The sequence below is a fragment of the Chelonoidis abingdonii genome, chromosome 14, assembly GCF_003597395.2.
Source record: "Chelonoidis abingdonii isolate Lonesome George chromosome 14, CheloAbing_2.0, whole genome shotgun sequence".
Classification (NCBI taxonomy): Eukaryota; Metazoa; Chordata; order Testudines; family Testudinidae; genus Chelonoidis; species Chelonoidis abingdonii.
The window spans coordinates 7,654,295-7,680,571 of record NC_133782.1 but is presented as its reverse complement, the minus strand read 5'-3'; the positions used below and the strand labels follow the sequence as shown (position 1 = coordinate 7,680,571).

Genomic DNA, 26,277 nt, shown 5'->3' with positions numbered 1-26,277 from the left:
TGGAAGATTTTGAGTTTTCCCTTTTACAGACAGGAAGAATGTTGTGAGTTGCCTGAATATTACAGCAACTAGATGCATTACTTTAAATCTCCAGGTTCATCCTCCCCCATGCATAAGGTCTGACCTCAGCTTCTACACTTAGAGCACAATCCACTGGTTCTTTGTCCTTCCCCAAAACATGCTGTCCTGAAGATCGCATTTCTCCTTTTAGCGCTACAGCATGAGAAGGGCATTGATAATAATAAAGATCCTCTTCTATACATGGCTAATCATATGGGAATGGCAAAAGACCTCTAATATAAATTGGCGTGATAGAGAACATGTTCACTAAGGGCCTAATCTGGAGGCAATTGAAAGACTCCAGTTGACTTCAGTTGGCTTTGGATAGACATATGGGCCTGAGCTGTAATACTGGAGGGCTGTGGAGATAGAGGAAGAAACCACAAGGGTCTGTTCAGGTCCATGGTCCATGTCACTATTCTGATGGCAGTGATGGGTAAAGCAAAACGTAGGCTCCAATCCTGCCGTCACTACCATGCATGTTGCTTGCCACAGTCAGTGGTGAGACGACAGGAGTATTCCCAGCATTATGCCCAGTAGTCTGTGCTAACTTGTCTGTGCTAAGCATTATGCCCAGTAGTCTGTGCTAAGCCCTTGACTGATAAATAATGAAAAAAGTTGACTCCAAATTACATAGTAGTTTTTCTGCTAAAACCAATTTCGACTCGCATCTTACAAACACATGCACATGCATTGCCTCCAAGGATACTTGGACTAGTCCCAAATACATGATTGTCCGTCTGCCTATGTCCCAACCATGGGAGGAATAAATGGAAAAAGTATGACTTGGACTGTACGCCCATGCAAGTCCGTACGAATCCAGGTCTGCGTGCCTGCTTACTCCTTTGCTCGAGCATGTGGGGAGGGAGGGTCAGGAAGGAGGAAGAGTCATAGTTCATCCCTCTGCTTACGGAGACAGTGTTGGGAGTGTCATGATTTGCTGCTAGTAAAGGCATGCAGGAAATTACTGTCTTCCCTGAGTGAAAGAAGCGGGGGGTGGATCTTGCTATTCTTTTTACCACCCAGAGAGCTTGTATTTAATAACAACCAATATATTTTCATCTAAATGTTACCTGGCACCGCTGTGAGAACCTGCTCTAAACTACAGCCAGCCAGGCTCTTCTGCCCCCTACAGTCCAGAATCCCGCCTTGCAAAATGAAGGAGGATCTTTGCTGGCTGCAGTCCATAGCCTCCACAGCACTGACCGTTACCCCACAGCGGAAGGGAGCTGAGACACCAGAGCTGTGTGTGTGAGTCCAGAGCTGTAACTACCCATTTTAGCGCCCAGGGTGAGCAAGCATATTTGCTGCCATTTTTTTCAGCATTTGTCCGGTCCATTTTCCTGCCCCTGCGGTTTCGCGCCCGGGGCAGCTGTCCCACTCACCTCACCCTGGTTACGGCCCTGTTGAGGCACACTTCCTTCCAGAGCTGCACTTAAGATCATGGCACTTTCATGCCACTCCCTTGCCCAGGGCAGTGTCTACCATCACCCTAGGATTTTTTGCACCGTTTCATTTGAGGGCTTGCTTAAAGAAAGAGCAGAGTCAGGGCTTTCAGTAAAATGCAAAGGATTCTGTAACACTGATTGTTTTCTTTTTCAGCTATTTTCTACACTGCTGCAATCCTTGGGCCCGCAGCAGGTTATCTGGTAGGAGGAATGTTTCTAAATATTTATACTGAAATAGGCAAACAGTAAGTTGGTAAAAATAATCTTGTTCCTTTTCCTTTATGCTGTGCAGTTCCTTTAAAAAAAAATTAAATGAAACCTTTAGCAACTTAAATGGAAAACTACCCATTGACTTCAAAGGGGTTTTGTCCAGCAGTGAATTTGTAAGTGGGCTGTGTGTGGATATGGTTGAAGCCAGAAAGATGGGTTTTCATTAATGGAAAAGAATTACTCACAAGCCTTATTTTTCTAACTCCATCATCTTAGTGATTTGTCATGTGCTGGAGCTGAGCTGTGATGAGCAAGAGGATTTCTTGAATAAGTTCCCCTGTATATGCAGCATGTCACCTTTTCCAGTATGCCTCACAATGATTCTGCAGTGCCACCTCGTCACTCTTTGGTTTACTCTGTGGGGGGGAGGGGTCCTTTTTTCATTTGCAGCAAACAAATGATCCTTGCAAAAGTGTTTTATGAGCAAGCCTGGCCTGTCATTTTGATGTGACATTTGGTAGGTTAGTGGACAGAATCATTTTGTTTTATTATTTCTTTCGGCAACGAGCCTTGTAGCAAAAGATTGATCTGCTATTGATTGCAGACCTCGGTGACAAAAATAGAAATGAAAATGGAACCCGGAACTGATGTGTGCTCAGAGATAAATACAGTGTTAAACAGCTCGTGTTTTCAGGCTCATTGTCATGAATGATCTGTTATAGTCGCCAATCGGGCTGTGAGTCTGAAAGGAAGAATGATCCAGTGGTTAGGGTGCTGGCCTAGAGCTTGGGAAACCTGAATTCAATTGTCTGCTCTGCCATGGCCTTCCTGTGTGACCTTGGGCAAGTCACTTAGTCTCTTTGTGCCTCAGTTTCCCACCCGTGGAATGAAGATGATAGTACTCCCCTATCTGACCGGGGTGTGGTCAAGATAAAGACATTAAGGATTATAAAGTTCTGAGATTAGGGTGACCAGATGTCCTGATATTATCAGGACCGTTCCAATATTAAGGGCTTTGTCTTACATAGGAAACTATACCCCCCCCCCCCCCACCAAAGTGTCCTGATTTTTCACACTTGCTATCAGGTCACCCTAGCTGAGGTACTACAGTAGCAGGGGCCATATAAGTACCAATGACAAATTGTGTTGGCCAAGATGTTGGGGTGGCTTACAGTAGCAAGCTCACATTTGAGCATTAGCGTAGGTAGCCAGGTGTAAAAATATTTTGTTTATTCATTCAGAAACCTGCTTGTGTGCACAAATCATAGGGGCACCACATTAGAGACCTGGTTGCAATGGTTTCAGCACCTCCGTCTCCCAGTTTTGCACGCAAAAGAAGCAGCCAGATTTTCAGCAGACTCGACTCCCATGTCAGCACCTAAATGAAACAGGCAGATTTTCAGAAGTGCTCCCATCAGCTCTTGTTGCCAAAGTGGGACCTGTAGAGTGCTGGGCATGTTTGGAATTCAGCTCGTTTTGCTCAGCTGCCAAGACAAGAGCTGGGCTCTCTTGCAAATCTTGCCTCAAATGCTGAGCACTTTTGAGTTCGTCTGATGTTATATTCTCAGCTAAGTTTCATACTGTTTCCACACACATTGATCAGATTTCAGCTCTTTGGTTACATACAGAAAGGGGTGGAAAATGCTGGAGTACTTCGCTTCCCCTTTGATTCCAATCATGAAAGCCAAGCGCTAAATTTACTCTGCTACTCTCTCATGTAATAAGACACACCGCTGGCAAACCGCATAGGTGTTTGGAACATCTGAGCTTGGAGCAGCTTTGAAGCGGCAGCCCTAGGGGTTGTGTCACCGAAGGAACTCACCTGTGCCAGCCTTTGAATTTACTTAGTTCAGAAGGATTATTTGTGCAGTTTATTTGCGAATAAAGAGCCCTTTGGCAGAGCTTCCATTGCACAGTTAGATGAGGGTTCTGAATACTCGGCCTTTTGTACTGGGGTTTGTTATGATTGACTTACAGGAGAATGCCAAGGGCTGACAGTACTTTTCACACTGCTGTTGAGCACTGACTCCAGGCTGGGAACACCCAGCCACATGTTGTTCTTCTTGCCACAGCCCTTACTCAGCCATACAGGGGAATATGGGGGATAAAGCCCTGTAATTCCCCTGCTTAGCCTTGGCCAAATTGTTATTGCAGCCATGTGAGGGACAGCAGGGGCTACTCAGCTGATACTCCACTGCTGGGAGTGGAAGGAGCCCTAGTTCTGTCCCCTTCCCCTTCCCCACCCCCAGTAGCTGTTTGGGCACGTTCAGGAGAGAAAGCTGTTCTGTGAAAAGGGGGGAAATATTGTACCAAAGGAGGGTGGAGCTGTGACTCTCTGGGTCTCAATTCATTCTTTGGGTTTGCCCCTGAGACATCACAGTCTCTTAGCCAATCAGGCTGTAACGTTAAAATTTAGCCCATAGTGATGTTTTAATAGTAAAGATAAGTCTTCTCTAGTTCCTTACAGCACAGAGCCCCCTTGGACAGTGGTTTTATTTTTCAGTAAGAAGTAAAATCCAAGGACTAAAATCTGCTCTCAGATGCATCAGTATAAATCTGCTATCTCTACTGTTGCCCAGGGAGTTATTTCAGATTTATACTCATGTCAGGAAGAGCAGAGTTTGGCTCCAAGTTTTCAGTTTGTCATGTGCACAGAATATACTTGGGGGCAGATTGCCCTCCGCCTTGCACCAGTTTTACTTTGCTGACTTCCCCTGCTACTCCTGATCCTTGCCAGTGTTAGGGTGAAGCCTCTAATGTTCCATCCCAGTTAGGTAACTGCCTTCCCCCTTTGTTCTTTTACAGAATTGATCTAACCCCAGATAATACTCTCTGGGTTGGGGCCTGGTGGATAGGATTCCTGGGTGCTGGAGCTGCTGCCCTTCTCACTGCCATTCCCATTCTGGGTTACCCTCGCCGGCTGCCAGGTATACAAAGAATGAAATCCTGAATAACTTTGGGTAGAACACTTGGGGATCTTCTTAATGGAGGACGGCTGCCGAGACTCATTAGCCTGTGTTTCAGTGAAGCCATTGCCTGAGCCTTGCCGCTGCTGCTGTGATACAAACCTTGTTTCTCATTTCAGTGTCACAGATTTGATAAGTCTATGGATGAGGCCATGCAAATTGGCTGCTTTAGGCTGGAGCGGAAAGAACTTAGTCATTAGATGTTAATTACTCCAGTGAGGCAGAACCCTATTTCTTTGTTTTGTTACTATTAGCCTGCTATTTATGCTGTCCTTTATGCCACTACCACTTGCATTCAGGCAGTTATCCTCAGCTTGTATGCTGTACAGCTCTGCCTATACTCCGGGAAGGAACAGGATCCAATTTCACCCACGTATTTTGTTCCCCATTAAGGTCTTTTGTTTGCTTCTCTGTCCTCCCCTCCATCTCTGTCTTTTGTCTTTTGTTCTCATTTGCTGAACACTTGAGATAATGTGACATTTTCTGTCTGCCCTGCAGATGTGCATAATACTTTGATTGTCATTAACTCCTACGGGCTGTCTCCTCCTATTTAGAGGTATGCCTGACTAAATGTTGCCCTTCTGGATGAATACCAGTGAATGAGGAAAAATAGGCTGGGGAAAAAGCTCTTGTATTTTAAAGTGTACTTTATACATTGATTTCACACCTTTCATTTCACAGCCACCTGTCTTCCCCGTGTTTCGTTGTCTTTCTCTGTTCCGCCCCTTTATGCTTCTTATGAACGAGTAGGGAGAGAGTGGGCATAAATGTGAGACAAAGGAATTGGAGGTGGGGGGCTTCAAAGGAATAAAGTGGAGTCGAGCACCCAACTCCTATTGACTTTCAAAGAGAGTTGGGCGCCTGTCTGCTCTTTGTTGGGCTGATTGGGAAGTGGTAAAACATTTGCACAGAAGTGTCTAATGGAAAAAATTTCGCAGGAAAAAATCCTCTTTTACATGGAAACATTTTTGTTGAGCATTTTCTGACTAGCTGAGTCATATTAGCATCAGGTTTATACTATGGTGCTTTTTTCCCTCATGAATTTGTGACTTGTGTGGCACATAAACCCTCCTCTCATATAGTCTCTATTTCGTACATCAATGTTTTCAGGATCCCAGCGCTACATCATCATGAGAGTCTCAGAGGCTCATCAGCTGAAAGATGGGAGCCAAGAAACAGCTTCGGATCCCGACTTTGGGAAAACAGTTAAAGATCTTCCACAGTGAGTACCTTTGCGTGTGCATGACATTCATAGAGCTTTTACCAAAATTAGGGAAATGGCCCCAATTCCATCTGGCTTTCTACAATAATAATTGAAATACTTTGCAATACCTGAGGCTTGATCCTGTAGGATGCTACTGAAATCAGTTTGAGTTGATGACACTCTACATCTTCCAAGATCAAGCCAATCGTCCCCAGAGCACTTTACAAACATTAATACTATAATGCTCCTGTACAGATAGGTATCATCAACCCCATTTTACAGATTCAATGGTAGAGCCAGGAATAAATCTAGGAACTTTAGACACCAAGTGCAGCTCCATAGTTGATATGGGGACAGTTTACATTTATGGAACTGTTTGTGTTCAGCTTTTGAAATAAAACCCAGTCCAGTGCATAGAGCATCACAGTGTGTTACAGCAACTGTTACCTGTTTTCATAAGCACAATTTTGTGCCCACCGAGACCCTTGTACCATCCGGGATACGTGACATGGTGGGATTTATGGCAGATGGCTTAATACCAGTCACCACTAGGCTTAACCAGTGTTTCTCAACGACTGGTACATGGACCGACACTGGTCCCTGAGATCTCCCAGATACAGTTTAGAAAGGCAGCAAGCTGGTCCCCGATACCAAAAAGTTTGAGAAACACTGATCTAAACTACATGTACATCATTTGATTCTTCCCCTTAAATTGCTTATAAACTGCTCACTCTGCATCACTGCTCATTTGTTTATTGTCCAGTGTTTCCTCATCTTTGTCTTCTCTGAGCTTTTCTTATTTTCCTCTTATTTTAGTCCCATGTTGGCTTCCTCATATGTCCCTTTAATTTTCATCTTTGTTTCCTTTTCTTGCTCATAGCAAGTCTAATACAGTATCTCTGTTTAGAATCTATTTCCTGTTGTCCTAGTTTTATCTCGGTTTCCTTTCTGTTTTATTCCATTTCCTTTCTGCTATGCCAGTCAGCTTCTTTGTGGTTTTCCCTCTGTTCTCTCCTTATGCAAAGTAGCTGTGTTAGAGTGCAGGACCGGGACCAGGACCAATCTTCAGCTGTCTGTATAGGCACACACAGAAGTTATGTCTATACTATGTCTATACTATGACCTAGGGGTGTAATTCCCCTGCTTGTGTACACATATACTTGCACTAGCTCTGATCAAGCTAGTGTGACTATAAAGAGCAGTGTGGCCAAGGTAGCATGGATAACAGCCATGGAGGCAGGGCTGAGCTGTACCTCATCTGCTACTTCCCATGTTACCGCAGCTACGCTGCTATTTATAGTCACAGAAGCTTGATGAGAGAATCACACCCCTAGCTCATAGTGTAAACGTAGCCACACGCACAGGCCAAAAGCCAGTTTAAGGGGGAATTATTTTCTGGAAATGTAAAGCAGGAAATGTCAATGAACAATTGACCTAAATAAGATACAGGTAACATCTTACTACTGAATTTCTCTGTGCTGTTTTCAGTTAGCATTTATCTGGAGGAGTGTAGTTAAGTGTAGAGAGTAGTGAAGCTACATGATACCAAATGGCAATGTTTGGGAGTTACTGAATGATGCAGTATGATGATACGTAATGTTTGGAGTTCTGTTTTAACTGAATGTACAGGAGTTGGATCTTGGAGAAATGCTCTGTGTTAGTTGTGATGCACTTTTTTTTGTAGCAGCTGAGTATAACACCAACAACTATAGGTTTATTTCCTCAACCTCTCCAAGTATCATTCTTAGATACAACTACAGTTGACAGGTTATACCCACACAATGCAAACAAAAATAATAGCTGCTGCAGAACCATAATCCTGTTGCTACGGGTCATTTGTGAATTTTAGAATCATTAACTGCCTCTGCACATGAAAAAGAGGATTGAAACAGAGATGCACATGCGAATTTACCTCATACAATAGCCAACTTTGATTGACTCTAAGCAACTATTCACACAGGGCAACACCAAAGCAGTTCACCAGGGGTTAAGTACATTTTGTGAAGAATATTGCATTGAACTGATTTCCACCTTGTTATTAAATGAAATTCTTGACCGAGTGCCATTTTCGGAGGTCATGACTCGCCACACAGAAATTAAATTCAAAAACTGCATTTAAATAATGTTAAGGGAGCTGTATCTAAACTTCAGTGCTTCACACGCCACAGGCTGCACTGAAACAAAACTCTGATTGACCTCAGGGGAACTTTGCCTGAGTGAGGGCTGCAGGATCAGTTCATTGGCCTTGAACATTCCTTAGTGTGCCTAGTCCCTGGAGAACACATGGCGAATAATTAGAGATGGGCAAACCAGATCATATAAAGTAAGAGCCAGTCTAGACCTGAATGTATTTTTATGCATCTTAAAAGATGAGTCAGTTGTCCCTTTTATTTAAAAAAAAAAACCCAACTATACATGCTTCTGTGTTTTCTGGTTTGGTTTGAGAGAAGAGAAAATGCCCTAAAGGGAAGTTGTTCTAGAGGTTGGATCACATCTGTAAATGAGGCAGCTTTGGATGAATACGCTGATGTGTCAGTTATAAGGGCAAAAGGCAGCTTAATTTTATAGGAGCACCATTCCAGTTTTATGTTAATTAGGGGTTGGACTCTGGCACATTTACTCATGTTCTATAGAGTAAGAGGGTTCCGTTGAGATATGTGGAATTACCTGTAGAATAAGGTACCACTCAGTGTGATCCAAGTAGCCCAGTAGTTCTCAAACTTTTGTACTGATGACCCCTTTCACATAGAAATCCTCTGAGTTTGACCCCTCCTTAGAAATTTAAAAACACTTTTTATATATTTAACACCATTATAAATGCTGGAGGCAAAGCAGGGTTTGGGGTGGAGGCTGACAGCTCATGACCCCACATATAAGAACCTTGTGACCCCTGAGAGGTCCCGACCCCCAGTTTGAGAACCCCTGAAGTAGCCTGATTCTGCTCCTGAGAAAGCATATACTGCTTAAAACATGATACTATTCTTGCAGCCAGCAACAACCAGGAATGAAGCCAATAAGATGAAACAGTCGATCAGTGAATTGCAGCATGATTCCTGTTCAGAAAAGCTTGATAAAAGTTGCCTTTTTTTTCTACTTCCCTCTGCAGATTTCTATCACATATTCCACTTTGGTAGTGCACATGAAAAAGTCCACTGGTGTCAATCCAATAGACATTTAAACAGAATATACAAGAGGCATGCTTGATAAATAGTTTGCTGGGGCTGATCAAAGAAGGGGAGTTTTATACAAAATTGATAAACCTCTGTTTTATGAGGATTGCTCATTGGTATATTAGGCATGCACAATGCACTGATCTCCAAAACAAAGAGCTGAGTTCAATATTACATTCCTGCCTTTTGGATTACCTGGGCGGAGGAAGTGTTGGTTTACATCACAACTTTAACACTGTTTTAGCTTTGGAAAGGGAGGAAGTTCATTGCGTTTCATTTGGTGCTTTTTAACAATAACCCTTTCAAAAGATGAAAAAGTCCCCATGCACATTCACCAAAATGATGTAAACATAAGTGTAGAGTTTTTAAGTAGCATGTTATTGACTTACTAAAATGTAACTAGACTGTGAATGCTATGGCAACCCATTGTCTCTATTCTGCACAGGTGAGTAGATCCTCACCTGTTGAGGGAGGGATAGCTCAATGGTTTGAGCATTGGCCTCCTAAACCCAGGGTTGTGAATTCAATCCTTGTGGGGCCACTTAGGGATCTGGGGCAAAAATCAGTATTTGGTCCTGCTAGTGAAGGCAGGGCCCTGGACTCAATGACCTTTCAAGGTCCCTTCCAGTTCTGTAAGATAGGTATATCTCTATGTATTTTATTTATCTTTCTCATGGTCTCAGTGAAGTCAATAGGACTATTTGCATGAGTAAGGGCTACCCATATGGGTAAGGGTTGCAGGATCAGACTTTAATATATAGCAGGCCTTATCCCTGGGAAACAGTGAGTTTCCTCAGCTCCCAGTGAATTCAAGAGTTGAGGACATCCAGGACTTCCAGCAGCTTCCCTGGATCCAAAGCCCATTGATATCAATGGAAAGATTCCCATTGATTTCAGTGCCCTTTGTACTGGGCACTACCTCTCAGGATCAGTCTCTACATGTGTTAGCAATAGAATACGATGTAGATCCTCCAGTGGTGTCACTGGAGCTACCTTGATTTATACCAGTTGAGGATCTGACACATACACCTTCACTCTGCAGGCAAAAATGTCTCTCCTGTGATGGAATAATTGCTGTCCTACTGCTCTATTTTCTCTTGAGCATAGAAGGTAGGAGCTATCACACAATATGCATAATCAGCCATATGTTTTCTAGTCAACAGATTAGACATTATGCTTCCAAATAAAATGCAGTCATGCAGATTAATTTCTTTCATGTTACAGTTAAGGGAAATAATTGGGAGGAAAAAGAAAAGGTCATCCCTGGAAGAATATTCAAGGAATTAAACTGATTCTAACAATTAGAGAGAACAGTTGCAATAGGGTCCTGTGAAATTACCTCATAGGAATTTACCATTTTTCTTTCTTTCTTTTCTTTCTTGGTTGCTTGAGTGTGAAGAAGTCATATGCAGCACAGTGGTAGTCACTCAGGAATATCTAAATGCCCAGAACGTGTGATGCAGAGACCTCGCATTAGAACTGGCCGGAAACAAAACTTCCCTCCCACTGAAAATGTTTCAATTTGTTAGGGAAAAAGATCTCAATTCCATTTCAGGAGAATCAAAATGGAGGCTGACCAATTCCCTGGTGCCCAACTCCACAGGCAGCCAGCTTTCCGAGGAGTAGGTAGCATGGGAACCAGAGCAGACAGCCCTGGGAAGCGGCTGCCCCGGGAATTCAGAAGCTCCAGGAGGCAGCTGCCTGGGAAACATATGGAGGCTGGCCCACCTACCTTCCTGCCTGGTTTCCATCAAAAGTTTTGACAGAATCAATACACTCCCACATTTTGATTTCATCTAATCGGTATTTTCCAGCAGAAAAGAGTTCCATCAGCAATGTTTTGACCAGCTCTACTCATGTGACATCTAGTTGCATGGCAGTAGTTTTGCCCCCATTCCACATTCTCTCGAAAGCAATAAGCAACTGTCAAGTGATTTTGACAAAAAACACACACACACATCATCTGTCTGTATGGAGAACTCTGATGAGTACATGACTCACTGTCATTTCAGAGATAACCAGTATGTTCCAAATTGCTTTTGGCAGGACTTTTCATTACACATAACAGCCTCAGAGAGGAGCAATTGGAGTAGGCTAATAGAGTTACATGACAGAATTTCAAGCCAGTTAACAAAAGAAATCCCAGCAAAGCAGTGTAGATTTCCTAAATCAATATCGCAGATAGAGGAGGAGAACTGAGACTATCAAGCAAGCTTGGGGCTTTTTCTGTGTCCAACAGAAGGATCACTGCTGGATCATCTTTCTGCATAAATATGGCACATGGCAAATTGTCTGGAATGTCTGCTTTCCCCTAATAAATTGCAGTTAGTCAAAAGGAAGATGTATTTGCTAAATATACTAGTTAAATTTAAACTGGGACCCACTTTGTCTGGCCTGTGTTGATTGCTGCTTTACAGTAGGACGATAAAATCTTTATGAAAGTACTTAGAGCAGGAAAAAAACTTATTAGGTTTGAGTTGTAGAACAGTAAACGTGTGACACACAGGAGTGCTGGTATGAGACACAGCTTTATTTCCTGACCTCAGTCACTTGGTCTGGGTTAGGGTTACAAAGATTAAGATCACTGCTTAATGATATAATTCCCATAAACTGTAATGAGAATTGAGTGTATTCAACAGCTAGCAGAATCAGGATCTAAAAGTGGTATTTATTGGTATGTTGTCCTTCAATTCCAACCCAATTCTGAAAGGTGCTGAGCACCCGCAGATTTTAGTGCCCTGAATGGGAATTGAGGATGCTCAACACCTTGCAGACACAAGCCCCGAATTTTCAAAACTCACCATCTAAACTGCATCCGCAGAATTTGTGATTTCACCATTTGGTGTCTGCAAGACCCACATTATTTTGTACCTATGACGTCAATGATTGCATATGCGACATCCATTTTGCATATGGTGGTCCCTGTTTGCTTATGTAAATATCAGCTAGGTAGACACAACAGATGCATTCACAAAGTCTGCAGGTGCAATCCAGGTATTCAGTTTGGGAAATCATCATTCTACATGAATAGGCAAGTGGAAAAAAATATTGAGAAACCTCTACAACGTGGATCAAACTCAGTGGACAAACTTGAGATTTTCCACTTCCAAGGGAGGAGACTGTCGACAGGAGATGCTGCCCAACAATGTTCATCCAATAGTCCCCACCCTGAGTAGGTGAAGAGGGAGTGGTCAGAGAGGGGTGCTGCTCCTTGGTGCCATGACTGAATCAGCATGAGGAGAGAAACATGCTGCATTTTCAAAGAGCTGCCTCAACTATTTCCTTTCTTTTTTCTTCCAATGAAAGGTGGGGCAGCTGGGTACCACCCTTATGCACGGATGAGCCTAAAGCCCCCCCTCTAGCCCTTCAAATTCAAATTCAAAGAGACAATAACAAAGTAAAACTGTACCACCCAGTGCAATTGCCTCATATTTGTCTTTTCTGTACGCCTCTTGGACTCGATAGATCATTATTGCTGCTTCTGAAGAACCCGACCTTCATCTTCCTCTGTTTAGCTGGAGCAACTGAAGCCACGCTTATTGCGGGAATGTCTACTTTTGGACCCAAGTTCCTCGAGTCACAGTATAGTTTAAGTGCCTCTGAAGCTGCTACCTTGTTTGGTAAGAAAACAGATTTTCAATAATACCCATGTAAATTTTATATTGTCTAAAAATACTAAAATCTCATGACCAAGGAGATGATCTCTTTTATCACAGAGTCAAATGCAGTCCTGACCCTATGCGGTAATGACACTGTGTGTATCATGTAAAATGTGGCTGCAATCTTAGATATAAATAGCACCTTCCGACCCATTAGACCTGCACCGTGTGCGTAGTCAGTGTTATATCTACTAACTTTAGTGGGAAATGTTTTTCCAACTTTTACACCAGTTGATCCTGTCAAACCAACGCAGAGTGAGCTGGGGTTTGTTCCTCTTTGTGCACCATCAAGAGAACTGTCAATAGTGGTATCTACTCAAGTGCAAATGAGGAGAGTATCTGAGTTGCGGAACCTGTATTACTGGTAACATACAGCTGGAAAGAACCCAGCTTCACTCTCAGACCCCAGGCTGATATATACACACATCCACATATAGGTTAATACATTTAAATTGGCAAACTGAGCAAATTTGGTCTGAATTCAGTGGGATACAAAAAACATGGAACCCCATAATGCTATTCTTGGAGAGTCATTTTTCAGGGCAGAACTGCACTATATGCAGAAAATATTTCCTTATTTTCTGAGTTTTGGGGCTAGGCTTTCAGAGCTGCTACTGAAGGCAGAAGGTATCTTTTCCTTTTCTTTTCTTTTCTTTAAGTCCTATAAATTCCCATCAAGAAACAAGCATAGGCCAGTGGCACAGAATTATGCCAACTCTGTAGTGTATTCATTCAGATGAATAGAAACTCCCTTCCTGACATTTATAGGCTTGTTTCTTTTCCCCTAGGTTATCTTGTTGTGCCAGCAGGGGGAGGAGGCACATTCCTGGGAGGATTCATCGTGAATAAGTTTAAGCTTCGCTGTTCAGGAATCATCAAGTTGTGTTTACTTTGCACAGTGACAAGTCTACTGGCTGTTTTCATATTTTTCATTCATTGCCCTAACATGCCTATGGCGGGAGTAACGCAGGTGTATGACCGAAGGTAATAATAATGATCACAGTTCCCATCAGTCGTGTGTTGTGATGGTACAGAAACACAAGGATAAACCTGAGCGATCAACACTGAGGTTAATATTAATGCACTACAGAATAATGTTGTTGCATGGTTGCAAGGCCAACCTTATAGGCATGTTCTAAGTGTATGACTACACACAGTCTAGCACTTTCCAGCATCCCACTGCCTTAGCATCCCCTCTCACACACCCCTGTGCCCTCCTTTTCCTCTTCGGTCTGGTCTACACTGGGGGGAAGGGGGGATTGATCTAAGTTACACAACTTCAGCTAGGTGAATAAAGTAGCTGAAATCAACGTACTTAGATCTACTCACTGCAGTGTCTTCACTGCAGTGCGTCAACAGCTGGCACTCCCCCCTCAATTCTGCCTGTGCCTCTCGCTCCGGTAAAGTACCAGAGTCGATGGGAGAGCGCTCGGCAGTCAATTTATTGTGTCTAGGCTAGATGCGATAAATCGACCCCCGCTGGATCGATCACTGCCCGTTGATCCAGCAGGTAATGTAAACAAGCCCTTATTCCACCCCACCTGGCCCTGGAAGATACGGTTAAAGGAACATCTGCTGACTAATCCACTGTTTCCTTTAGCATCTTACTGGAAAGCAGCCTAAACCTGACTGCAGCGTGCAATACTGAATGTGACTGTCTAAGGGAGATCTACAATCCAGTCTGTGGAAGCGATGACGTCATGTATTACTCTGCCTGCCATGCAGGGTGCAAAAAAATATCAATCCTCGATAGTGGCAAGAAGGTATGGTTTGAAGAACCCAGGTGTTAGCAAAGAACATTAGTTAGCACGTCTGCCTTTATAAATTCTGGCCAGCCTTGATGAAGTTACATTAAGTTTATTCAGGTTTTGAGCTTTGCTTTAAAGCTGATATAAACTGTAGAAGGACCCCCTGTGAATACATAGGATTCGTGAGCATTGGGCACCAACGGAGATGCACGTATTCTGGTTATGCTTCTGCTGCTCAGCACTGACCTAGTCCTGCTGTTCCATTTTGGAGTTTGAAGTTCCAAATGTTATTACTTAGGGGTCTAGACTCCATGCAGTGGGTCAGATTCTGCTCTCAGCTGCACTGATGTAAATCCTGCATAATTCATAGATTCATAGATTTTACAGCCCGAAGGGACCATCATGATCATCTAGTCTGACCTCCTGCACATCACAGGCCACAGAACCTTCCCCACCCATGCCTGTAATAGACCCCTAACCTCTGTGCCCTCACATCATAATTTAAGAACAAAGAATCCACCATTTACTCTAGTTTAAACACACCTGTGCCCCATGCTCCCACGCTGCAGAGGAAGGCGAACCCCCCCAAAAGGGTGTCTGCCATTCTGACCCAGGGAAAATTCCTTCCTTGACCCCAAATATGGTGGTCAGTTAGCCCCTTAACACATTGGTGAGGCCCACAAGCGAGACACGTGGGAAATAATTCAATGTAGTAACTCAGAGCCCTCCCCATCTGGTGTCCCATCTCCAGAGGTTGGAGATATTTGCTACTAGCAGTTGCAGATGCATCACATGCCACTGTAGGCAGTCTCATCATACTGTCCCCTCCATACATTTATCAAGCTCAGTCTTGAAACGAGTCAAGTATTTTGCCCGCCTGGTCCCCTTGGAAGGTTGTGGCAGAACTTCATTCCTCTGATGGTCAGAAATCTTCATCTAATTTCAAGCCTATATTTGCTGATAACTGAACTGAACTCTGAATTTACACAGGTATAACTGGGAACTGAATTTGTCCCATTGTTTGCACATAATTCCCATTCTCAGAGCAAAGTTTGTCCCATTGTGTGCTCTGAATCCCCTCTTAGTATTTTGTGCACATAGGGGACAGTGTGTGTGAGGGTGTTCACACTATGCAATAACTAATGTTTCCAGAGTTGAGAGCAGGCTTGTGAAGTTCATTGCCACCCAACTTGATAATATCTGCGCTGGAAACTGGCATAAGGCCAAATCCTTGACCCTGCTGTGCTTGCCTTATTCTGCTCCAGGAGCAAAACCTAGCTGTAAAAATAGCTGATCTGACCATGTGCAATTCTAGTATGGCCCAAATTATGACTATAGAAATGCTGTCTCTTTGGGAAATTGACGAGGTGTTTGTTTCCCAGGTTTACCATGAGTGTAGCTGTATCCTGGAGAATGATCCCACTGGGTCTGCCCAAGCGATAGCAGGGAAATGCACTTCCTCCTGTGAGAGAAGGACTGTCCTTCTGGTTTTCATGTTTCTTATGATTTTCTTTACATTCTTATGCAGTATTCCGGCACTGACTGCAACTCTACGGTAAGCAGCGGAACTTTCTCTTTACCGTACAAAGCCCCCTTTCAGCAGGAAGTAATTGAACGCAAACATTTTCATTTTATCCTAGCAATTGTGATACAGGGCCTGATGAAAATGGCCCAGTTTTCAGTGTGTTGAAGATATTGAGTGTGATTCTCCATTTGCTCCAATTGTGAGCACAATCTGAGCGCTTGCGCCTGTATGTAGCTCATTTGTGCCCTCAATGAGGAAGTTAGATGTGCAAATACCCAGACTTGCCCTCACAATTCCCAAAAGCGTGGACACAAATTTTGCTGGTGCACATTATGTCCACAAAAGGGGAGAATGAGCCTCATTCTGGCTGAAAGTATATCCCTTTATCATCAGAGTACACTGTTTGATGGTGTTACAGGGTGTGGAGAGGCTTTTCTCTTTGCTGCTGGCGAGTTGCTACTGCTTCATGTCAACATTTTAAAATTCTACCTTTATGTACTCCAGGTGTGTCTCCGACAGACAGAGGTCGTTTGCACTAGGAATCCAGTGGATTGTAGTAAGAACTCTAGGTATAGTATGGAGTGAATGTGTATGGCTTTCCTATTGTATTTATAAACCACTTATCACAGGAGTGTCAATGGGCCGAATACAGATAGTTTAAGGGCAGGGGACTGGGGATACATGCCGTTTGAGTGGAGAATGTTTTCTCTCACCCACCTACACTATTTATAAACATCCAATCCTGTTGCATGTAATTTGCAAACAGGAAGAAAAAAAGAGCTCAGTTTTGCAGCTAGATTGTTCACTATGAATAGCTCACCCAACTGTAGAGATAACTTAATACAGAACAGCAAAGCTTCATACCATGTCATTAGCTTGAGTTTAGTAAAGCCAGGGCGCCAGCCTGGCCAAGACACCAGAAGTTCCTGAGGGTCCCGGTGGGGATGCAGATTTGAACTCTTACGAGTGTTATATGCTGAAGTGAGCTCTCTTGTTAATCATGTAAGCTGGCTGTTGGACGGAAAACTACAACTCCCATAACAGGTTTCCAAAGGAGTAAACAATAGCGGTGGGCAACTGCTCATTCCAAGAAGAAAATGGGCTGTGTTGTCCAAGGCCCTGAATAACTACATATGTCATTGCTGAGTTCATAGGCTGGAGTTTTCAAAGGAGCTGATGGGCATTAGTTACCCAATTCAATAAGGTTTGGGTGCCTAACTCCTTTAGGCTCTTTTAGAAATTCCAGCCATGCAGGTTGCAGTGTTAGCTTACTCAGTCACTGTACCTGCAAAACTTGTGCTTTGGGCTACCTTGAGGATGATAAATAGAAGTTATATCAACTGATGTTCCATTCTGTCTTCATGCAGGAGGCATTCCCGGTCCTATTGCCTTTGGCTCAATGATTGATCTATCATGTCTGGTGTGGCAGAACCAGTGTGGAGAACAAGGTTCTTGCTACGTATACCAGAACTCCACCATGAGCCGATACACTCTGGTTGCTGGAATTGTCTACAAGGTGATGCGCAGTTATTATTTCACTTTCACATCTACTAGCCTGTGCTTTTTGCTTATGACTGGTTAGATGAGCAGCGGCAACTGTGGCAGAATTTTGGAAACCTCCTTTATGCTGTTCTGATCACAACACAAATCCTATCTTCACGCAACTTTGGTGTGAAAACACAGCACAGTGTTTGTTGTCCCTGCCTGCAGGTATATGGGATCTTGGGGAGCAATTACCACACAGGTGGGGTGCCAATTTTGTCCCTGCCAGCAGGTATATGGGATCTTGGGGAGCAATTACCACACAGGTGGGGTGCCAATTAATTTCTTTATTAAAGGAAAAAGGAAGTGGTGGGAATTTAACAAATGAAAATACGATGGCGATGGGGTGCTATAGGGTGTTTACAAAGACAAGATGGGGGGGTTCTTATTAACATTGTAGGGAGTTCAACAGTGGGGCATTACCCCAGTAAGTATGGGGTTCAAGCGACAAATGGGATACAGTACAGTCAGTAAGCAAACTCAACTTTATATAGGAACACACTCTAGATTGACCAGTAGTGAATGCAAAAATGTACCAAAAAGAAGATGCAAAAGTAAATGGTCTTCTATATAGAAATGGTCAACAAATTTCAAGATTAGAATGTATTAGTGGCTTTTAATAGCATTATATACAACAATGTAACACAATGGCATCAATGCGAATACAAAATATATCAGAAAAGTGGAGGCAACCAACATGGAGGGTGTTTTAACCACAGTAAAATGTGATCACAGATAGCAATAGATACAATATGGCGATAAAGTGAAATTATGCCAATTGTAACAGTATAATGAAAGAAAAATTTAATGACTTAAATTTGTGAGGCTGTGATAGCAAGATAATCTGCAAGAGGGTGAACACTAAGGCTGGTGTCAAGAAAACAAGGAGTGGGGAGGGGAGTGAAATGATCAGTGGCAAACTGTGAGAAGGGAGAGTTGCAGCTGCAACAGCGAGAAGACTCTGGAAGCCTGCGGGGTTAAGCCCAGAGCAGTCCTTCAGGAGCAAAATACTCTGGGGCTGGACGTACGGGAGACAAGAGCAGTGGAGCTCATTTAAGGGAGTCTGGGAGCAGCGAGGGCGAGGGCGCTGAACGTGCAAGCGGATGAGAAAGGCAGTGGAGAATGGGGGACTCGGCTGAGGAAGAATTACAGTGATGCCAGCAGCGGGAGCACTTCAGTGGAAGTTGTTTGGAGCCAGCGGGTGAAGACAAACGGAGCAGTGTGATGGTGACTCCTCGCGTAGGGAGAGGAGCAGCGGAGACAACGCGGTGAGCCGAACACAGATACAGGGAAGAGGCAGCAGAGAAGTGTAAAGAAGGGCTAAGGGAGGTTTAAGCATCAAGCGGACCCCCAAAAAAAAAGGAAAGACAGCGGCAAAGGGTTTGGGAAGTTACACCAGGGGGAGAAAGCAGCAAGGGTCTGGGGAAGTTCGAGGGTGGGTATGCAGACGCGGGGGAAAATCAGCAAAGAGTGGAAGTTCGGGGGAGAGTGCGATACGGGGAAAAGCAGCAAAGGGTTACAACAGGGAGACACGAGAAGTACACAGAGGGGGAGATTGGAGTGGAGGAAAAGACACGGGAAGTTCAGGGAGAGATCAAGACAGCGGTGAAGACGAAATTCACAACAACAACCTTTCTTATCGTCTAACTTAATCAAATTTAGTATAAAATGACAAGAGCATACAAAGTACCATAACAGGTAGAGATAACAACCAGGCAATGGGCTTTTAAATCTGTCTTAACCAACGACTAGGCAACACAACAAATATAACAATTCTAGCAAAAACTATAACAGATCAGCTATACGGAGCAACAAATACATGCAAACATATAGCAAGGCAGGTGAAACTTACATAGCCGCAACAATTCTTAGCAAACTATGACTTTAATTAAACTAAAAAGCAAAACCTTATGGTTGCATCCTTATGCTCTTGGGGGAATCACGAAAGGCGAGTAAGTGGTTAATGTGCCCAGGATACAGCTCCCAAGGCACCCCCAGGAAGCCCAAGGAAATGGTGGCTGCAGCAGGGATACGGCTGAAAGCAGTGAGCCCGAAGCAAAGCCCACAGGAGCCAGAGCCTTAGCACGCACACAATAACTTTATCTTTAGTCGGCAAAGCGCTGCGGAGTTAAGAGAGGTTTTAAGACACAGACCAAGAGTTTAAGCTGAGTCTGTGGTGCTCGGGAAACAGAGCCGGCAGCTAACGTAATAAAATAAAACGCTATAGAAATCACAGAGCGGATTTACAGTCAAGGCAGCAGCAAAGCAGAAGAAGCAAGTGAGCGGCTCGGTGACGGGTCTGATAATCAAGAGTTTCTCAGGCAGCAATTCCATTCTTCATGGGAGGGGGGGTTTAAAACACAGGTCACGCCTCAATAAATAAAATCTGAGAAGCGGAGAAATAGGACCCCCAGAACACCTGGCTATCACGACCAGGCAGCCAAATGCAGGAAACCTTTCTGAATTTGTTTTCAAAAATGCCTGTTTTAAAGGCAATACTCATGGCGAGTTTTCCTGCCAGTCAATCCTGAATAGGCTCGCCTCTGTCAAGGCGAGGAGACACAGGGGAAAAAAACTGCGGTGAAGCACAGAAAATGTGCCTGGGCAGGAGTCCTGAACAATATGGAGTAGATAAGCAATCAATGTCACATCTCAGGTACTCAGAAGCAGCATGAGGCCTATGACTCATGCCCAGGATCTTTAAAAAACACAATAGGTCTTGCAGCCGACATGCCTACCTACACCGAGCCCAAGGTTTAACAAAGGTGATAACAGGACTAACCCTTTGAACAGGGCAGTGGTCCCACTTAGCACAAGTGGCCATCCCTTTGAGAAGGGCAATGGCTCTTGGTAAACAACTTAAGGGGCCCTCCCTTTGAGAAGGGCAGTGGCCCTGGTAAACAACTTAAGAGCCAGGGAGGGGCGGCCACAGGAGGAGGACAAAAACAAAATGGAGTATGGGGACAGCTGTAAGAAAGAAAATGGAATAGGGGGATAGCTGTAACAGACATTTGTCACTAAATGCAAATATTCCATTTATGAATCACAATTTAACAACTCTCTGGGTACCATCATTCTCCTGACTTCATATGATTTTCCAAGCTAAATGTTTTTCCTCTAAAAATTTTAGAGGAAAAACTCCACAAAATCCACATTTTATTAAAATCACTCACTCTAGAACTAGAGTTGAGTGTATAAATGCAGTCTATTAGCTAGTGTGTCTAAGGTCACTCTGCTCATGCTGTAAAGAAGAGTAAATAGCCATTCTCTGATCACGGCTCGAAAATGTCGAGAGGGCTAATGTTTCAGTATTTATGAGCAGAAAGCATTGTTTTAGCTCAGTCCAAATTGGCACTTAGCTTGCAGGTCACAGTAGGAATCAGCAGCTGTGGTGAGAAGGTATATATGTGTAGCAATGCTAGTATACACAGCAAAATACTACAGGTCAGATCCTCAGCTGCTCTAAATCCATGTAGCTCAGTGCAATGTGGTTCCAGATGTTTTAAATGGCTGGAGCATCGGTCCCAGTGCACTACTGTCATGGAGTCAGGTGATCAGAGAATCTAGCCCTCGCTAATTGTCAAGAACAAGGTAAAGAGCAGACCTTCCCCCAACCCCAATCCAAACAGTCCTTCATTTAAAAACAAATCCCAGCTGCAAGAAAACCAATTTGTTTCCGAAATAATGGCACGGTTCCTTTTTACATACAGAGTTTGAGGCTATGTGATGATAGGTCATGACTGCAAAGTTCAGCTTCAGAGCTGAACTTTCCTGAAGCTGCAGTGGTTTAAATGGAGGTTTTGGGGTCAGTCTGTTAGAAAGATGACAATGGGAGGGCATGTGTGAAGTTTATATGTGATCTTCATCATCGTCAGGAATTGTTTGATGTGGATAAATCCCCCTCATAATACTAATGGGTAGTCGCTACCCCCCACAGCATAGTACAGTGTCGGTCTAAAAAGTTTGACCATAAATTGTGTGTGTAATGGCATGAACTTTTATTTGTACACCTCTACCCCGATATAACACGGTACCTTGGGAGCCAAAAATCCCTACTGCATTATAGCTGAAACCCCGTTATATCGGGGTAGCAGCGGCAAGGCTCCAGCGGTGATTTAAAGGGCCCAGGGCTCCCCACAGCAGCCAGAGCTCTGAGCCCTTTAAAGCACCACTGGAGCCCCACTGCCGGAGCCCCAGGGTAGCAGCGGCAGGGCTCCAGCAGTGATTTAAAGAGCCCTGGGCTCTGGCTGCTGCGGGGAGCCCGGACCTTTTAAATCGCCGGCCGAGCCCTGCTGCCACAGCTCCAGGGTAGCAGTGGCAGGGCTCCAGCAGTGATTTAAAGGGCCCAGGGCTCCCCACAGCAGCCGGAGCCCCGGACCCTTTAAAGCGCCGCCTAAGCCCCGCTGCCAGAGCCCAGAGATTACCACGCTATATGCGAACCCATGTTATATCGGGGTAGAGGTATAATTTGCCTCATGCTAAGCACTACTCACATGGTAGCAAGAGCTTCTAAAATAAGGCTTTCGGGCCTCACCCTTGTGCAGTCTTGGTCTGCTGCCTCTACATTCAAGAGAACTGTGTAGATTAACTGGCTGCTCACTGAGGTTTCATGCACATTTCTAAAAAGTAGGCATGCACACCTGCTCATAATCAACTGGAGCATATTCCCAGAGCCACATACTAATATGTTTTCCTGGCTAATCTCTTCCTTGTCTTTATAATCCAGCCAAATCCTCCTGCACAGATCACCTGCATATCAAATTGTCTTTACAACTCCCTCAGAACGTGTTCAAACTCTTTTAATCTGGATCTGGGAAACCTGGAGGGAGCTATTCAGTCACTGTTAATTGGCGTAGCTCCATTGGCACCAGCAACACCACTGTCTTCACAGTTGCTATGCTGATTTACATTATTTGGGGATCTGGCCCTGGTTTTTAAATAAATTAGAGTCATGCTGGGTATTAAAAGTGGCTCTGTTAGTAACAGGGGATGTCTTGATGATTACAGGTAGTTGGAACAGTCTTCTTCCTGCTGGCCTGTTTCCTTTACAAACCGCCTCCTCCAGAATCCCTACCAGGGAGCTCAGATGCATTGGAAAATGGGAACTGTGTCCTCCGGGAAAACACATCTCTCCAGACCCAAGCTGCTGACTAGCACTGTAAATACTGCAAGGGACTTTCTCTCAGCCTCATAAATACCATGTCAAGATATTGTTCTGTTCCTGTTTTTATGATCACTGTTATTATCACTATTGCTTTACACTTTGTTTTTCTATTTAAAGAAGGATATTTGAAGTAAGTTATGGTTTGGCATAACATTTTCTGAATGGCAGAAGCACATGAGAGGATATATCCATTGATGCCATATGAGGATCTGTGCATTGGTGCTAGACACTGTTGTTTTACTCACTGGTAGCTCTATAGCTAGCGTGACCAGATGTCCCGATTTTATAGGGACAGTCCCGATTTTTGGATCTTTTTCTTATATAGGCTCCTATTACTCCCCCACCCCCGTCCAAATTTTTCACATTTGCTGTCTGGTCACCCTGTTTATAGCACTTCTGAACCACACTAAAGAAGTCAGCGTACCACTGTGGGACCAAATTCTCAGCTATTGTAAACTGGCACCATTCACTTCTGCTGAGAATTTGGCCTGTAACACATACATCATAGAACCGTCAGTTGCAAAGCACGTGTGTTCAGGCTTTTTAGGTCTGATCAACAGCCTATCCTTGTGTTGACAGTCTGCTACCATATGCAAAGCAAGGAAGAAACAAGGAACCGTGTCTTTTGTGTTGCTGTAGCACATATGGCGTTGCTCGTAATGCACGCTGTATTCTCTCTCTGTTCATTTCAGTTATAGACATTTAACTGCGATAGTTCATATTACTGTGCAATGGAAGATATGTTTGAGATCACGGATTCCCTGGGAAGTTCATCAGTAGATCACATACAACACACTGTTGAAACTTGAACGCCACCGGCTATTTTGAACTCACTACCCAAGCCTTTTTCTGTCACTGCCTCTGGTTTCCTAATTCCGTTCCCAGGATTTGCAATATAGTTACAATCTGCTTTTCTTCCATTGTTTTAAGATGGACACATTTTGTAATGTCCTGTAAAGGCAGTTGGATTATTTGTTGTCCTTGAGCTATTGTGCTGTTTGTCACAGAAACACATAAGATATGGATCTATGCAGTGTTTTGCTTGTTCTGCTTTGTAAAGACATTGTTTTTAAGTATGCAGAAAAATCAGAACTAATTTAATTTTTCTTAGACTGCTAGTTTAAAGAGAAACCTAACATAGTGACAGACTTTATTGTATGAAGCTAATGAAAAGATCAATCAGATTCTCAGCTGGTGTAAATAGACATAGCTCTGTTGATTTCAGTGGAGCTATGCTGATTCAGGGCTGCCCAGAAGATTCAGGGGGCCTGGGGCAAAGCAATTTTGGGAGCCCCTTCCATAAAAAAAAGTTGCAGTACTCTAGAATACTATATTCTTGTGGGGGCCCCTGTGGAACCTGGGGCAAATTGCCCCACTTGCCCTCCCCTCCCCCGACAGCTCTGTGCTGATTTGCACAAGATGATGATCTGATCCATTGTTTGCAAATAAACTGGGCCACATTTTCAAAAGTGCCCTTTAAATATGCACTGCAGTATTAACCATATGTTGTTGGCAAGGCCAAGCAATGGATTTTCAGCATCTGATGGCCAGATTTATGCGTGGCTGTCTCACCTGCACCCACGAAATCAGGCAGGTGTCAGAATCTTATTATTTGGCTCTTCAAATGGTTGCACAAGAAAAAATTGCAAGTAAAAATTCAGCACTTGGATTGAGGCCCCTCTGAAGATGCAGGCCCCTGAAATCCTTACCCTGCATAAAACTGTAGTGAAGAATTACAGGACAACCACTAATGAGCTGTTTAATCAACATGTAATGGTCACTACAAAATATTTAGAAAGATTTTGTAGCTACTTTGTATATTTTTTTATGTTTATGTTTTTGTAAAAGAGTGAAGAAGGTTAAAAAGCTGTTTATAGTTTTTTCGCAAAGGACCAAACATTCCCAAGCCCAGCCGGCACCATTAAAAACGGCCCTGTACCATGCCTGGTGTTTCCCATTCTACTCAGGGTGATACTGTGGTGGAGATACGGGGTTGAAATAAAATGTCCATTCTTTCCTTAAAAGCAGCAGAGAGTCCTGTGACACCTTATAGGCTAACAGACGTTTTGGAGCGTGAGCTTTCGTGGGTGAATACCCACTTCGTCAGATGCAGGACGAAAGCTCACGCTCCAAAACGTCTGTTAGTCTGTAAGGTGCCACAGGATTCTCTGCTGCTTTTACAGATCCAGACTAACACGGCTACCCCTCTGATACTTGGCATTCTTTCCTTGACGCTCACTGGGAACGGGCTTTGAATAAGAGTTCCTCTGCCATCTGTGAATCCTCCTCCACCAAGGCCATGGATTTACTATGCAGAAGCCACCATTAAAAGGCCCATATTTACCAACCGTTTTCACACCACAGTGTCTAGGAGCAAGCCTCTCAGCCTCAGGCTAGTCGCACTATTGCTCTAAAAATAGCTGTATAGTAACACATTGAAGTTGGGGCATGGGCTGGAGCTTGGGCTCTGAATCCCCCAGCCCCAGCCCCAACTTCAGCAGCTTCAGCCCGAGCTGCAAGTTCAAAGCACTGTCTATACCTCAACTTTTAGAGCCATTGACCTGGGCTGAAAGGCTCACTCCAAAATGCCATGTATACCTACCCTGAAAGAGAATAGTTAGTATTGGGAAACACTGCAACCTCTCTGGTATCATAGCATGGTAACTCCTGCTGAATACCGACATTCTGGAAGGCATCCCTGGCCAGTAGGTCTGGGTAGTCATGGACCTGTTGGTAGTGCCTGCCTAGAATAAACGCCTACGCACTGGTGCATACAGAGCCCTTGCAGTATTCTAGGTGTGGCATCCCCCTCTCTGCTGCTTGACACCCCCCTCTCTGCTGCTTGACACCCACTCCCCATCTTACACACCTGTGGGGGTTTAAGGGGTGTGACTAGGCCAAAAGAGATTAACCCTGACCAATAGTAAACAGTTCTTCATGACTGTCAACAGTTTTCTCAGGCCCCTGTGAGCAAGACAACCACTATCTACAGGAGTCTGCCACTCCAGTACATGAGAAACAAGAAAGGCTTGCCAACACTTTGGGTACAAGCAGTAGCCTGATGAGTTGCACGACATTATTTTGGGGAAATATTTTGTGCATAATGTACTTATGATGTTAGAAGTATTTATATATATGACATGCTTCAGTGGTGTTTATAAAATGAAATTTATTTGAATTTATTATTTCAAGAGCAAAAGAATAGTGGTGTTTTATTATGTTGACATGGGATTGAAAATCCTTGATTTTAATTAAATAGCAAAAAAAACTTGTTCCTATTAGGGCAACATTTGTGTATAGAAAAGTATGTGTGTGCACATCGTATCTGAAAGGACATTTCCCCGTCTCATGTGAAGTATTGTATTGCTATCATGTCACAGAAATATAAGCAATATTTGACAGGTCCTTTGTGTGTGTCTTGATCAGCTTCATTTGATTCTGAATGGTGCTTTTGAGGAAAACAGAATGAATTAGCTTATTCATAGCTATAATGTAGTCACAACTGAAAAAGTTGGGGCATAGACACCAGCAGCTCTCAATGAAATCAGTGAGAAGTGTGGTGCTAAGCAACTCTCTGGACA

The 26,277-nt window shown here is 43.7% G+C and overlaps 1 protein-coding gene across 3 annotated transcripts in view; it reads left to right on the top strand.

The window, feature by feature from the left end:
• Nucleotides 1–24,710, top strand: part of SLCO4A1 (solute carrier organic anion transporter family member 4A1) — a 48,430-nt gene extending 23,720 nt beyond the window's left edge. For 2 of the 3 annotated variants that reach the window (XM_032802288.2, XM_075072226.1), the window contains 10 exons: nucleotides 1,663–1,753; nucleotides 4,524–4,645; nucleotides 5,795–5,906; nucleotides 12,524–12,678; nucleotides 13,506–13,701; nucleotides 14,318–14,480; nucleotides 15,848–16,020; nucleotides 16,495–16,559; nucleotides 17,358–17,506; nucleotides 22,540–24,710. In XM_032802288.2, coding sequence (XP_032658179.1) covers nucleotides 1,663–1,753; nucleotides 4,524–4,645; nucleotides 5,795–5,906; nucleotides 12,524–12,678; nucleotides 13,506–13,701; nucleotides 14,318–14,480; nucleotides 15,848–16,020; nucleotides 16,495–16,559; nucleotides 17,358–17,506; nucleotides 22,540–22,686 — 1,373 coding nt within the window. In that variant the 3' untranslated portion in view covers nucleotides 22,687–24,710. Of the gene's footprint in view, nucleotides 1–632; nucleotides 1,312–1,662; nucleotides 1,754–4,523; nucleotides 4,646–5,794; nucleotides 5,907–12,523; nucleotides 12,679–13,505; nucleotides 13,702–14,317; nucleotides 14,481–15,847; nucleotides 16,021–16,494; nucleotides 16,560–17,357; nucleotides 17,507–22,539 lie in introns of those variants that run through there. The other variant, XM_032802290.2, reaches the window with a different exon arrangement.
• The last annotated feature ends 1,567 nt before the right edge of the window (nucleotides 24,711–26,277 follow it).